Source organism: Trachemys scripta, chromosome 7, assembly GCF_013100865.1.
Source record: "Trachemys scripta elegans isolate TJP31775 chromosome 7, CAS_Tse_1.0, whole genome shotgun sequence".
Taxonomy (NCBI): domain Eukaryota; kingdom Metazoa; phylum Chordata; order Testudines; family Emydidae; genus Trachemys; species Trachemys scripta.
Window position 1 is genome coordinate 11,750,098 of NC_048304.1, and position 16,526 is coordinate 11,766,623.

The 16,526-nt window shown below is 39.2% G+C and overlaps 1 protein-coding gene across 2 annotated transcripts in view; it reads right to left on the reverse strand.

Moving 5' to 3' along the window:
* Positions 1-8,772: 8,772 nt before the first annotated feature.
* Positions 8,773-16,526, reverse strand: part of LOC117880759 (contactin-3-like) — a 226,248-nt gene continuing 218,494 nt past the window's right edge. For both annotated transcript variants that reach the window (XM_034777204.1, XM_034777203.1), the window contains exons 19-21: positions 15,248-15,360; positions 12,759-12,927; positions 8,773-10,924 (exon numbers count right to left, since the gene is read on the reverse strand). In XM_034777204.1, coding sequence (XP_034633095.1) covers positions 10,821-10,924; positions 12,759-12,927; positions 15,248-15,360 — 386 coding nt within the window. In that variant the 3' untranslated portion in view covers positions 8,773-10,820. The remainder of the gene's footprint in view (positions 10,925-12,758; positions 12,928-15,247; positions 15,361-16,526) is intronic.

Consider the following 16,526-nt stretch of genomic DNA (forward strand, 5'->3'; position numbering starts at 1 on the left):
AATAAATTGTGTAGGGAGGTTGTGGAATCTCCATCATTGGAGATTTTTAAGGGCAGGTTAGACAAACACCTGTCAGGGATGGTCTAGATAATACTTACTCCAACCTTGAGTCCAGCGGACTGAACTAGATGACCTCTCGAGGTCCCTTCCAGTCCTACGATTCTATGATTCTATGCTGGCCAGTGTGTAAGGTAAGAATCTTGCTCCTGCTTCCTCCCAGTTCTATGTGGAGCACCACAGCTCCCAGGGGAGTAGGGAGAGAGGAGTTTCTGTATGCCCTGGATGCAGGAAGTACAATGCTGCCTTGTCTTTGTGCAGGCTGTTCAAAGGGGATGGAATCCTAGAAGCTAAAGGAACTCCAGATGGAGAGTTTGACTTTGGCATCTTGAGATACCTTGCCCCACATGCGTAAGCTCATTTCATTACAGGGGGTTGCTTCCAGAGTCCAAGCACATATCAATTCAAAATGGTATCTAATTTTTCTCAAATATTCTTCTAGATTCTGATACCCATGGGCAGGGGCATGCACCGGAATTTAAATGTGACCACTTTTGGAGGGATCCATTAAACACACACGAGTTATCCACATTAAATCCTATCACCACACGCACATGCAACATATGCATAGAAATAAACAGCTGTACACTCACCATTTCAATGAAAATCCATGAGCCATGGAGCTATCTGAATACATGTATCCACAAGTATTTGAAGGCAGTGGGGTCACAGAGCTCCTCCATCCCCGGGGTCACGGCATGGAGACTGAGAGCGCTCCTCCTCCGGGGGCTGTGGTGGGGAGAGCTCCTCCAAAAGTGCTTCTCCCCCTTGTGCACACCCCTGCCATGGGTATGCTGAGTGACATCTTAATCCACACATGGCCCCATATAGTCCAGTGTGCTCTTTGTGGCATACAGAATTATTCAATGTGAATATGGGTATCAAAATGTAGCTGGAATTCCAAGCTAGATAAGTAGTTTTTTACAGGTACGATGGACAGCTTTCTGAATATTAATGAGTGGAAGGTGCGCTAAAATTGTGCTTAGGATGGAAATAAAGATTAATGTACATCGTAACCAGCCAACCGAAATTTTAAGACAAGGAACAAATTGTGTAGTCCATAAATTAGCATGAGTTCTTAAGGAAATTCAGAGGCTTTTACCGAGTTACAGTTCTTTTTTACAGAAGTTCCCTCCCCTCCTCAGATTTTCCCTTGGAACAATTTTGTTGTGAGAGTTTTAGCAAGTGTTCTGTTATATTGAAAGAATAAGTGAATAATCTTTCCTAAAGACAAGGTTAAGACAATTTGAAACTCTTTCTATTCCATACAAAAGGGTTTGATTCTCTGAACTGTTTTCAATAGTTATTCCTGATTTACACCAGGTAACAGATTCAAGGCTGCAGTAATCATCTATTCTCACTCCAGAGGAACTAATTCAATCAGCTGAGAACTCTAGTGATCAAATAGATAATTAGTGTTATGACAAGTGCAACTTTAAATGCCTCATTTTAGTAGCAATGTTAGGAAGTGTTAATGACAAAAAATGTAACTGTATTTGTTGGCTTTTACCATGGTTTTTCTTGGATTGCAGGTGGTACAATTTTTGTTAAATGCACAATGCCCCTTTTGACAGATCTTCCTCTTTCAAGGACTTGAACTGGGAAATTGCATTATGTGTATAATAAAAGGGAAAAGAAAAGAGGTTTTCCCTTATTTTTCCTCAATTTGGTTTAATTTTTATGACATTTCCGAATATAATGGGTCCTTACTCATGTTCTGATGTAAAATAAAAGAACATGAAATTCAATAATGAAAGGCTCACCAAGGATTTGACCGCAATGAATACCTTTCCTGGCTGTGTCAGAACAGAGGTGACCAAACTTCCTTCTTGTCCCCTGAGATGTCCTCTCCAGACCCGGATTGAGGTGCAATGGTGGAATGGCATAAGGAAGCCTACGCTGGTGCAACCCGTATTGCACCCGTTCCTTGGGTAAATGTATTGACTTACACTATAATTAACTGCATTTCAACTTTCATTCCAAGCACACATGCACTAAACACACTGGCATGACTCACCAATTAAATAGTAAACTCCTCCTCTCACATTCAGCCAGGCAAGGTTAAACAGAAATAATGCCTCTGTTCCCCATAAGATCTTCTTAATAACTTGGGAGAAGTTCCTGAATGGCATTTTCCCCATACAGACTGCTCTGCAGTACTCCAAAAGCAGGGTGACAAAAGCATGGAGCATTTTGTCAGTATCCACAACTAAAAGGAAAGGATACAATCTTCTGGCCAAGCACACATGTAAACATGTATCTTGGGCATGATGAAGGAGATGGATATACAGCAGGGTCCTCGGGTTGGTGAACCTGTGTTATGACTGGCAGGCAAATCTCCCCCAATCAAAGCACCGGATACAACTTCAGACAGTTCTTCCAGGTGCATTACCCTACCCTTGTCTTAACGCAGGCTCTATAAACTAGCTCGTCTGTTCTGAAGGAGCTTTCTTTCTCTACAGGTTGAATTCCACTGGAAAATCAAAGTTAAATAGAAAAAGATCATCCCTGCAGAAAAAGTGGAATGGTAAGTCTTTCAAACCAAGCGATTCATAAATCCTGTAAAACTGAAAATTGATTTGGTGGAAGTATCTTTGGATTGATACTTAGAAAAAAATACCATGTTGCCACTAGGCTCATGTTGTTGTGAATTGTTTAAAATATACCATTTTGTTAGCCACTGATACCCATGCCAGTTAGTTGCCACTACATTTCCTCCCCTAAACTCTTTCCTTTCTCTTCCACCATCACTGCAGCTATTCTATTTTTTGTCACTTGCACTTGTCCCTCCATTCCTATCCATGTTCTGGCTCTTGACAGGTCCTTTTGATTCAGGATTTGTAAAATCCATCATTCCAATCCATCCTGGTTCATGCTCTCAAACGTCAGTGGGAATGAAGGGTGCTGAGCAGCTTGTAGGATACAGTCCTTAAAACCATACTGAGCCCGGGAGGGTAGGAGCCATGTCTACTCTTTGTACTGGGCAGTGCTGAACATACTGGTGGAGCTAAATTAATAATGGGGAGATTCCCAATGAAATGACGTCATGGTCATGCAGAGACAGTTCCAGTCACGTTTACAAAATGTAGGGTGGTTAGGAGACTGTTGAGTGCACAGAGAGAAAAGGAATTTAATTCAAAGTGAGTTTGGCCAAGTTTTCCTGGCTCTCTGTGATGTGAAAAACGAAAAGAAATCCTCCCCATGCAAGGCTTTTGGTAGTGTATTCTTACAACAAAAGTAGTCTCAATAAAAGAGAAGTCAACAAACAATAACAACAAAACCAGAGCAGATATTTTGAGTTAGGAAAAATAATTGTTTCTTAAGTGAGAGATATAGGGAAGGTGGGTGGGGGTGGGAGAGGGAGTACATTCTAGACCACACAAACCAAATGAAGAGCAAATTTTAAAGAAAGAACTAGTGATTCTCTTTTGCAGGGAAGGAGATTTTATTGATTGTGAGGCAAAAGGAAGAAAAACTAACACAAGACAATGGGGACAGGAAATGTCAACTGTTCTATGTAAACATACAGTACAGGGGTCAGTCAGAGGGTGGGTGATAGCAAAACACTAATAGAAAGAGAGAAATTAAATGGGAACTCAAACACAAAGGCCCTAATCTTATGTGAAGCCCCACTGAAATTACTAAGGGATCATGGCTTAGCTTTTGAAAAATGTAATTGCTTTGACTGAAGGTTTCATAAACACAATTTGCCAATCTGGATATGGGGGAAAAGACACCCCTTTTCACTCAGTAGGTATATAAACAGGCAAATTGGTTTGTTAATGTAAAAAACACACTCTGCCATTATCCTTCAAGGGCCTGATCCAAAGCCCATAGTGGTCAATGTGAGTCTTTCTGTTAGGTTTAGATCAGGCCCTAAAAGATGGTCAGGAGAAAAGATTCAGGATATTTCAGGCATCCATTACTTCTGTTTATCAGGGAATTTCACAAACACACTCAATTTCTCCCTCTCGAATAGGCAGAACTCACAGTGTGGATGTGTCTGAACTTATTCCTTTGGCAAAGAAGAGATAACAAACGTCAGCTGGCGTGAATCTGCTGCACTGACTGGCTAAGCCCGTAAAACGAAAACTACTGCTACAAAACAATCCCGTGTTGGCCTGGTGAGCCGGTGGCTGCACTGCTATCCATGAGACCATGGTTACATCCTTGAGAGGGAGACCCTTTCGTTCGCAATCCATTCCTAGGGAATGTCACAGCAATGTGTCTGGCAGCTTTGAAAGTCTCCATCGATATACATAGAGGAATGCCCACTAAGGGGTTCGGATGTCCATCCCCCATGACGTTAATGAGAGTTGGGCACCCAATTGCCTATGGCAGCTTTGAAAATCTCATCCAGCAAGTCAAAGGTGATGCAGTAACTGGCGCTCGAAGAATTAGCTCCCAGAGCTGAAAGGTGTTAGAAGCTGAACTCAGGCAGCCTGAGTGTAGGTAGCTCTAGGGTACACCCAATAAAGATGTTGAAATAGGAATAATCTCAGAAGCACAAATGTCTTAGACACATCTTTATATGCTGCGCCTCCACTTTCCCGATGAGACCAAAGTGGTGTGAGGTGTCTGAATGCAGGTCAAAAAGGGAAAACATGAACCATAAACCCCCCTTGGGAGAGCCCTCCACTATGAGAGGAAAAGCCATGCAAGTGGATTTTAAAGAAAGCAATACATTTAGTTCTTGTAAGGTCTTTTTGCCTATTTAGTAGCATATGGTATCAGATTAACAGAAAAGAATTGTCTCTATAATGTACAGCCATAATGCACATTCAGTTATATCTGTGCTAAATGTAGCCTTTATATTGTTCTCAGTACTGCAGAGAATTTGCATAAAACAACAGAGGAATTTGTTTTTCTGAGAGCGTGCCCGCTTACAAACTCCTTTTAGTTTCCCAATATTCCATTGTTATTTATTTTAGACAGAAAATTGTCAGATTAATGTACTCCCTTATGCAGGCTGGCTTGTTTTATTGCCTGTTATTAAGATGTAACATGTATATGGAAATACTGACAGGGACTGCCCACTTCTGCATTTCCCCAGTTAAAGGCAAATTAAAGTTTAAGTTGAAAATGTAGATCTCCAATATTTCTTAAGGCTAACGCGATGTTAGTTTTCAACTTATTTTGTATTCAGAAAGAGCCCAACATTCCAACCACACATCTGACAGAGCAAACTGTCCGAGAATGAAATGTGGGATTTAATTTCGATACCAGCCACATCTGAGAAAGTCACACTTCAGAATCGCAAGTCTCATCCGTTCCCACAGATAAATCAGAGCTTAGTCAGAACCCACGAACAAGGCCCTCAGACTGAGCAGGAATAGAGTTGACTAGGATAACCTTGGTAGGACAAAGGTGCAGGGCTTAGAAATTTTGGACCAAAGCCTCCTGTGTCGCACCTGTGTAAATATGTAGTAACTACAGTAATTGATTTCAAGGGAATTATGCCAGATTCACACAGCTGTGAACTGGGAGAAGTGGTCCATTTAAATATTTGTTTTCAATTAAATCTGAACTGGGAACTTGGAGTTTTTTCCATCCCTATTTTGTATGTGTCATTTACACAGAGCTACAGCACATTTTATATAACGACAACTTAAATCACATTCCATCAAAAGTCTCAAGCCTAAAAACTAATGAATTAAGACTTTCCAGCAGAGCCCCTTCCTACCGTACTTCATTAACAGTTTCTAAAGAAAGGGACACTATTCGGACACCTAACGTAGATGCTATATTTCGATGGCTAATGTTACCGCTGTCCTGCAAGCCATGCAATCTAAGCACTTCAAGCACGGCATAATGATTGTTGGCTCTGTGACTCCATGGTTACAATACAGATTTGCTTTAATGCTTAGAACACCTGCATATCAAAGTGTGGGCATGAGTAGTAGGGCCTAAGAGCTGACGTGTTTCTTTGGCAATGTTGAAATAACTCCCAGAGCCTGTGTTTGTGACGTCAAAGTTGATCTGTTGCTGCTCAGTGGTCTTTGTTTCAGGACTTGTCTTCGAGTCTCTGTTTTGGAGACTGTAATAAAGACTTGGATTTATCTTTCAGAGCTTTGGCCAACCTCCCCATCATCTTTATTATTATTGATTTATATTACCACAGCGTTTTAGGGAGGCAGTGCGACCTAATGGATAGAGCATGGACCAGTCATGGGTCTGAACCCCATTGCACTGGGCACTCTATTTTTCAATGCTTCTTTTGGCTTCGGTATAAAGTTTTGGAATCATTAAATATATTAGCAAAAAGAAGAACAGGAGTACTTGTGGCACCTTAGAGACTAACAAATTTATTAGAGCATAAGCTTTCGTGGACTACAGCCCACTTCTTCGGATGCATATTCATGTAGTCCACGAAAGCTTATGCTCTAATAAATTTGTTAGTCTCTAAGGTGCCACAAGTACTCCTGTTCTTTTTGCGGATACAGACTAACACGGCTGTTACTCTGAAACCTAAATATATTAGAAGGATACAACAGGATGGACAGATTCCCCCTGCCCCCCAGCTATGCTACATGCTGCCTAAATGAATACAAATTAATGTTTAAACAATGCTATTTATAATAGACTGCTCCCACTCAAACTAACTATGCTCCATTAATGGGGCTTCAAATGATTCATCATCATTTGCATCATCTTGGAATTATTGATATAATGTAGAATTGGTTAGTTTCATTGTAAATGCTTTTTTCCCTCTTACCAGTAAAAAAGCAGAAACGCTTTTGCAGTCACACTGCGTAGTCACACAGTGATATCCACCATTTTACATTAATCATACGAATAATTTTCAATGTTCTTTCATGTAATTCCTATGGGATAGATTTTTTAAACAGTGGTCCTCAACGTGGAAGGTGTGCAGGAAGCGGCCTGGTTAAAGTCGGGATAGCAATTTGGCCGACTATATGAAATATTTCAAAATAGACGTGGCTTTTTTTCAGATACACCACTACCCCGATATAATGTGACCCGATATAACACAAATTCGGATATAAAGCGGTAAAGCAGCGCTCCAGGGGGGCGGGGCTGTGCACTCCGGCGGATCAAAGCAAGTTCGATATAACGCAGTTTCACCTATAACACGGTAAGATTTTTTGGCTCCCGAGGACAGCGGTATATCGGGGTAGAGGTGTATTGTTACATTTACCATCACTGACCATTTCTTTTTCTCTGCACTACTTTCCCGGAGACCCCAACGAGTGCTATTTTCCTACCTCACTTTGCATATCGAAGTGAGTCCTGCTTTGATAAATAAATATTAACCGTGCCAGACTCTTAAGCTAAGGTGCAGTTTCACAAATGGAGTTCAGCTTAAACAGAGATTCATCCAAGCCTTTGGGAAACCACAGTGCAAATGCTCTTTTGGATCTCGTTTCATCACAAATGTACTTGCCAATTCACAATCCTAGGAACAGAATTCCAAAACTTGCTCAGCCAAGAAAATGGCCTATACATTGCCTTTTGATTTCCTGTCACGCAAGCTTGTAAAACATGTTGGGATTGCAACATTTGGAACAGCTCTATACTATATGGGTAGAGGTCACGTAGTCTTATTTGGTTCATAATTGGCTCTTTTAGTAGACTCAGAATATGCTGGATTTAGAAGCAACTGGCAGGACACGAAGGGCATGCGTTCTTCTTAGTAACATTGCCTAGCTGTGCCAAATGCCATTTTAAACATAAGGTTTAAATGGCAGAAAAGCCCAGGTTGGATTTTCCTTTAGTTTGGCTTGAGAAGGAGCAGCTGAATTTTTTGAGCAGTACCCAGACCAAACAGGTCTTGCTATTCCTGTGATAGGGAGAAGAATCAAAATATGAGCAAATGCAGCTTGGGTAGGAAAGATAAGAAACTAAAGAAGGGAATGGAAAAGAATGAAAACACAACATTTATGAACTTAGTGGTTCAGTAAAGCTACTCACATCCATGTTTACAGGATCGGAGCTTTAAAACGGTGAATCTAGCTTCTGTGTCCCAACCCTGCATGTCTTGCATGCCAAAAATGCATACTTTGTTACTAGTGGCACTTAGGAACATAAAAGGGCTGTCACTTCTTTGCATTTCAATACACATTCCATACCTTTTAATAATAATAATGTGTAATAATAAATTCTTAGCTCTTCTGTAATACAGTCTATATGGTGATCTCAAAGTGCTTTAGAAAGGAGGTATCATTTCAATTTTACAGATGGGTAAACTGAGGCACAACTAGGTGATGTGACTTGCTCAAGGTCATTCGCCAAGCAATAGCAGGGCTGGAAACAAACTCAGGTGTCCTGAGTGCCAAGCTATTGCTCTATCTTCTAGGCAACACTGCCTCCCTTGAAAATAAAATATTAGGAAGGGAAGCGGAGAGTCATCAAAAACGAACAAATGTTTAAGGACTAAATGTTTAAGGAAATGGGCCCAGGCAGATCTATATTACAGTATAAGAAACATTTGAAAAGAGTACGTGAACCTAGTAAAGTCAATGAGAATCTTTCTGTTGACTTATGTAGACTTTGGATCAGGCCTCATGAGAGCAGAGATGGGGAAAAAATAGAGAATTGGCAGTTAGCAGGAATGCTGTTAAGAATATAGGCAAGTGTTGTGGTTGGACATCTCTACAATGTGCTCTTCTGAGTACAAATATGTGATATTGAGAGGGCAACATATTCTGAAATATTCCAATATTCCTCAATGTTATAAATATTTTATTAGAATAATAGAAAAAAATACATACAGATAACCATAGGATACACACACAACTGGAAGTTTAAGGATAAATTTCATACTTTTCAATATGAAACAAGATACTCAGTACATATCTCATGGAGATATATAACAAAGTTAAATAATGCAATAGAACAATCATGAAAATGACACTGCAGAATTTCTCAAACAAGAATAGAAAGATTCACCTTTCATTGCATGAAACTGAACTATATATTTACTAGGAATGTCTGTTTCCCCCCATTTGTGACTGTTTAGAAACGTCAATGGTTAGCCATATTGAAAAAACAACTAGCCATTTATGATTTTTTTACTATGTATGTACAGTATATACAGATCTTGCTTGGATAGCTAACAAGATAGTTTGTGTGTTATATTAATGTGAATTTGATATCTGAATGCATATTAAAACATTACTACAGTGATGTCAGAATTTTACTGATCTTAGTTCACTTGAGGTTGATATTTTTGATTTTTTTTGTGTTGTAATAATACTTTCAGATTAAACTGAAAAAACAGAATATCAGTTTTATGTCACATGAACATTTGACATTGTGTAATTTGCTATTCGATTGAAAGCAGTCTGAAAGGATAGAATAACGTATGATTTGTCTAAGCTTTGCAAATATAGAAAATCAAATGTACCAGGTTTGGCATCTCTTTTATATATTGCTATGGAACATATAGATTTAGAACAATCTCCGTAATAACAAGGACAAAAAGTCTTTGTTTATATATATATATATATATATTTCTATATATCTAGTAAAAGCTATAGTATATTGCCATAGTCATACCAAGAATTATATGATGTTCATGGGATTTATTACAGAATGCCAGCCCAGCTGAGAGAGATGGAGGTGCTTAGACACAGAGGTCCCTTTCAGCAACCAAAAGGAGAAATCTGGGTAGCAGCAATGCTAAAAGGGAGCAGAGGAGTAACAGCATATATTGAATCAGGCATAGTTTGCAATGTGATGTGGTAGACAAAGGGCCAATGTAATTTTGGGCTGAATGTTCAGAAGAAACACATCACAGAGCAGGGAGGCAACGGTCCCTTTCTATAAGGCCACGGTGCATCTGCACCTAAAATACAGTGCTCAGTTCTGGGCACTGCATTTTCCAAAACATGTTGGGGTGTGGGAATTCAGAGAAGGGCAACAAAAATGAGCTGGGAGCGGGAGGGATCAGGTTATAAAGACAGAATATAGTGCTAAATATGTATGCGATAACCTGGCAAAGAGATGGATGAAGTAGGGGAATGAGAAAAAAAAATCTAAAATTAATTCAAATACCTATAAATGGAGAGAAAGGACTTGTGTTCTCGAAGGGAGTATACAAATGTATGCTGACTATGAGGAAAAAGAGAAAACCTTTGAAGTGCGGCTCTCAAGAGAAGTGCTGGAAACCCTGTCTCTTGGACTTTCAAAGGTAAATGGGACAAAACACTGACAGGAGATGGACAAGGTCTTTTCCATCTCTAATACCTATGATTATCTGATAGATTTAGAGTAGATTACGTAAAAGGACAGTATGCAAGCTTATCTGAACATACTTGGTAAACATACTGCTTTTAAAAGATCTCATTGGTCCAAGATTTGTCATTAGATTCCAGTTAAATATGCATCCATTTTCATCTGTTTGTGTGGATTAGAATTATTCTATCACAATGACACAGGATATACTCAAAACAATTCAGTGTCACTGCAAAAAAAATGGAGTTCATCATAGAGCTAAGGTGTATCTGAGACTCTGTGAAGCTCTCAAACCGTAGCATAATACTCTTACTCTCATTTACATCAGATTTGAGAAATGTATTATGTAAACTCCTTTGGTTCAAGTATTAAGGCATTTTAGATTCCTTTAAAAGGATTTGCTGAATTTTTATATGGTGGGTTTTTTTTTTTTTAAATTTAACCTACAATGGAATATGAAGTATTTAAAAACACAGAGTTGAAAAAAAACCCATGCATAACCACTGCATTTTTTTAAAAAAAGCACTTTTGTAACTGATTTAATGTATCCAATGAATGACAATGTATCACCACAACACTGCATTAAAAGTCAAGAAAGGTACTATCCGTATGAAGCTGGATAAGCTGTAGATGTTCACGACTGATGCACCAGAACCTCTTGCATCCATACCTGTGACAAATGAAAAATTTGGGATTAAATTAATGCAATATATATGATGTCTCAAAACATGTAACCAATACGGACTCTGGCACAGATCCTCAAATCTATTTAGGCCCCAACTCCAATTAAAAGCAGTGGGAGTTAGAAACCTAGACACCTTTGAGTATCTCAGCCTCTGTTATTTTCCAGATAAGATTTATTACAGTTCTTCATTTCAGCTAATCAATGCAAGGTTTACCAAATAATTCTAAATATTTATAAAGAATTGAAATACATTCACATTTCAGGAGGATTCCCAGAACTGTCTTCATCTTTAAGGTTATAAATAAAAAAAGAGAGCCATATGAAAAGTGAAAATCTGATTTTCACACACACACACACACACACACACACTTATGTATATATATAAAATCTCTCTCTCTCACTCACACACAGACTGTCTAATCTACATGGTAATTTACCAAACCAAAAGAAGGAAGTTTATCATGAGTAAGGACATGTGAATGTTAATTGGTTTCCTTTTTATTAACTTATTACCATACAGCATATAAGCATGTTTTTTCCCCCTTTTAATCAATAAAGAATCCATTCATATAAAGACTGGCTCCTACAACTGCTGGCTGTGGATGTTAGGAGTAAAGTCTAGTCATGATTCAGTCAACTAAAACAAAATAGGTGGTGTTACAAAGTACTGGGAATATATATATATATGGTGCCATTTAATGCCTATTGCTGAAGCACTTTAATCCCAGATGTATAAATGATTAACAATTTCTCTGTTAATTTCAGATGCTAGTTAGCATTACTTTGCATTCTGAAACTCAATTAAACTAAGCTCAAGTCAAGTTCATGATCCTTATGCTATTATGTCTGTCTTGTATCCTGTCACTGGGGTATAGAACTTTTATAAAACATTAGCAGAGCAAAACCTTTCATAGATTTTTTTCAGAAGGCACACACTTGGCCAAATCCTCAGCTGGGGTAAATCATTGAAGCCCCATTAACTTCATGTTGAGAAACTCTAAAGCCTGAGCATTCCCAGAGTACTATATTAGCGTTACTTAAGAGAATTCCTTTTCCGAACATTGTCACTATCTGCCTTCTTTATAGATGTCCAGGGAGTTCAAGTTAAGGTTATCTAGCCCGGAATACAAGTGACTTGCTCTCTTCAGTCCTTTGATCAACCTATAGTGGGTACTTGTGTAACAAGATGACATCACCCTGAGTAGAGCATCAGCACATTACTTACTTGGACTCTCACAACCTGGAGCAACAAAAGATCAGAATTTATGCTCCTTGTGCATCTGCTTTTCCACTAAGTTTTGGAATGAAATATCAGACACTGTCAACAGAGGAACCACCACAGTTTTGACACGGCACTGATCTGGGAGTCTGATGATTTGGGTTCTCTTGGGGGGAGGGAGCTCAGTGGTTTGAGCTTTTTGCCTGCTAAACCCAGGGTTGTGAGTTCAATCCTTGAGGGGGCTACTTAGGGATCTGGGGCAAAAAATCAGTACGTGGTCCTGCTAGTGAAGGCAGGGGGCTGGACTCAATGACCTTTCAGGGTCCCTTCCAGTTCTATGCGATAGGTATATCTCCATATATTTATTTTCCCAGCTCTGCCACTGACAAGCTGTGTGGTCTTGTGCAAATCACTCCACCTCTCCGTAGTTCTGTTTCCTCCTCACGCTTTGCCTGTTTAGAATGTAAGCTCTTCATGGCATGCATCATCTCTTACTAAGCTGTATGTATGGTGCCTAGTGCTGTGGGGTTCTGATATCGGTAGGCTTCTAGGCATTACGGTAAGACAAAATAATGACACCTCATATCAGTGACTACATACTAGTCAGTTTGGGAATCCGGATCTCATCACTGCTAGTGCCATCTCCACCATCAGTTGTTGCTTTTACTTCTATGATGTAATCCTCATTGAACGGGAGTAAAAGTTCTGCTGATGTCGTATTTGTGTTCAGTTCATTCACATGGTTTTGACTGCTAGTCCTGTACAAAACCTGCAACAACAACAAAAAACAGAATTTTTGGCGATGCTGCATGCAGTTTTCCTTCTACCATGTACTGCTCCAAATTTTGTTTTTTGAAAAAGGGTTAAATTCTAAAAAAATACAGGGGAAAAACAATCTCAGTTTTGGTTGACTTCATGTAGCAGAATTATACTCAATATCCAGAAAGGCAATAAAAGCAGATAACATTAATCAAGCTCTTTTATCCCAGCTTTAATCTAAAATGGCACAATATATAATGATAACAAATGAATAATATATTCTCTTGAGTTTCTTAGTAATGTATTGTTCTATAAATTATCCCTCCGCTTGGAACCTGTCATTATCTAGATCAAACACTTCAAGCAATAAATAGCAAGGGGACACAGAGAAGGGAGTTAATAAAAATGTGGAAATTATGGGCTATACTGGAAGAAGTTCTGCAAGTATTGAATGATTATTCTGACATGGAAATTAACTGTATGTGTCCTGCTGCATTTTAAACACTGGGAGCTATATCCAGCCCTGGGTTATGTCCGCTTCCATTGAGTAACCCAGGGTTGCAGCCCACAGTGTTAAAAAATTGTCCTTGGAGGAGAAAGGGTATTGGTGGTGGTGTCACAGTAGGCCAATGTGCCCACATCCCCCTTTCTCCCCTAAGGTCTGGATTTGGCCAGCACAGGTTCCAGAGTGGGTGGCTTGATTGGGAAGATAGCACGGGCTGGAAGCCCAGAGAATGTGTTGATCCAATGCATCCCCCAGAATAGCATCCATCAGGGCAATTCTTGCACTCAGAGTCGTCCTTGGAAGATGGGGGTAATTGCACAAGAATAACACAACTTCCCAATGGTATCGATGGGAATGGAGTGAAAAAATAGCAGAAGTCCACTGGAAATGTAGGCATGACATCCCACCATAAGTTGTCAATGCCCATCTACGTTACAGAGACAAGGTGTCAATGCATATCTACATTACAGGGACAAGTTTATTGGGCCAAATTGAATTTAGTTGGTGAAAGCTTCTGAGCTACATAGAACTCTTCTTCAGGTCTGGGAAGGAGAGCTTGATGTAGCTTAAATACTTGCCAACAAAAGAAGTCAGCCCAATAAAAGATATTACCTCACTCACCTTGTGTCTCTGATTTCCTGGGAGCAACGCACCTACAACAACATATCTATGTTATGACAGCCTCCTGCATTGCCCTATATGTTGCAGTGCTGCTCAGAATCTTTATAGCATTACATGATCCAACCCCGCCCTCGGCACACCCCCACCCACTCTCAGCCCCACCTCTGAGCCAAGACATGCCCCTGAAACCATGGCTCGTGTGAGACCTCGGATAACAATTTTATGGCTTTCTTCCTTTATAATGGCTGTGCTGGGAGAATCCTCTCCTGGCAAATGTGGGGCTTTTAGGGCCCTTGATGCTGCTCCAAGGCCCTTTTACTTGGCATAAATGGTCTGAAGCAGGGGTAATGATCTCTCCTCTAAGAGCCTAAATCACTTTTGAAAATGGGTTTTAGGTGCTTTTGAAAACTTTACCCCGTGTAACAAGACTTCAGTAGTAGGCGTTTGTATTGTATTTATTGAAGCTACAGCCAAGGCAACCTAATGCTGTGCCAAATACTGCAGAAGAGATAGTGCTGAATCTGTGACTAGGTATATTTGCATTCCAACTATGCCCTGCAAGCCCAATGACCTAACTTTCCAGGTGTCTTGCATAGGCTGTAACCAACCATCAGTCTCTTGTTAACACAACCCAGAATGGCTCAGAAATGCTGCCAGTATTCAGATTTGTGATGTAAATACTGTTTACAGTAATAACATCTAGGAGTGAAAATCAATGTAGCTCTGTAGAAGCATCCTCTGTAATTAACTAAGAGATAGCAATTGTATAGGGCACATATGGATTTATAGAACGCTCTGAACATTTGTTTGCTGCTAGAATACTATTAACAATGGAAGTTTTATCAAGGCAGCGGAAGTTTTCCCACAGTAGTTAAAAAGACATGAAATTATCAGTTTGACACATGGCAATCAGTTTGATAAATTGGGCCAACATTGTAGTTGTGCAGATTTCCACCAGCCGAGGTTCTGGCTCACTTTCTTTTGTTTCAAATGAAATAATATAAACAATGGCTATAAAAAAGGGGTGCAGTAAAGATGTTTTGGGAGTGGTATCGTGCACCCCACATTCAGGAGTTCAGCAAAATGGCTGCATCTGCAAGCATTTTAACCTCAAAATTTGCTGCCTTGGAAATAAACATGAAAAAAGCTTAAAATGAAAGTGTTTATTGCCGTAAAGTACTCTAGCTATACTGTTTTTACCTACCTTATATCCAGTTACTTCGGATTCATTCTCCATTGCTTTCACTTGCTCCCAGTTCAGTACTACCTTGGAGTCTGTAACATTCCATATAACGTTTCCTGGAGGCTGACTGGGTGCTTGAAATACATAATGAAAGCATGATTTTAATTTACTTGGCATTAGTGATTTATTATACAGCAGCAAATAATAGTTCAAGTAATTGACTGTCATTACATGTTAGATGTAAAAGCAACTCAAATAGAGCATCATCGCTTGTAGACTGTATGGTTCAGAGACTAAATTGGAAAAACAGAAGAGGAGATAAATAGAGATGTTATTTCTGACTTATCAGTCTATGGTCCTTCATTGAACATGGCCAGATAAAAGCTTTTGTATCAAGATATAAAAATGATGAATTAGAACAAATTATAATAAGAGGAATGATGATACAGACCTTTTATATCTTTAACATTCTGTTAAGACTGAAAATATTTTGCAATGAATAACTTCTTGGACAAATTAAGTCTTTCTTCATTTGAAAGTATTGGTTACGGCAAAAGTATTTGACATTTCTTTTGTTACTTTTTTTTTTAAACTCTGGTATGATTATGAAGCGTTATCTGTAAGTTTTCAGTAATTCCCATTAGAGCTGCAGTCAGACTGTCACTGGTCAGATAAACCACGTAGTATTCTTTCTGTTCCGTGACAGGATAAGGCCAAGGTTTTCAAAACAGACTAGTAAATGTTGGGTGCCCAAAATTTTTGATACAACTCGAAGGGGACAGATATTCAAAAACAAGCTCCCAACCTCTGAAAATCAGGATCCCTTAAAGTGTCTCAAGTTGTGTATTTAGAGAATGAGGCATCTAGAGTCACCAGTCATTTCTGAAAATCTTGTCCTGAGCACATAACATAACTTGAAAAGTATAACAGCCTACTAATGCTGTCCGCTAATAGAGTTAGTTATTGCTCAAGGAGCATAAGTCTAAGCTTTGGAGCAGAACGGTCAATATCAAACTGTGGTAATGACCTTTGGTGGAATCTGTAGTATGAGCATTTTGAGTGCAAGTACTCACTGGAACAAAACTAAAATTGTTTCACATATGAAACTTCGTAATTTTCCTATGAACATGCATGTCAGTAAATCTGGATTCACATATGTTCATACCAAGCAGACACAAAAGCAAATATCTTTTTCCAGTATATTCCTTGCTCTGATTACTAAGTAGGATTTACCGTGATGAACTAATATCCAATTTCTATATATATAAAAGGAGTTTGTCAAATAAAGTTTTTTATACTC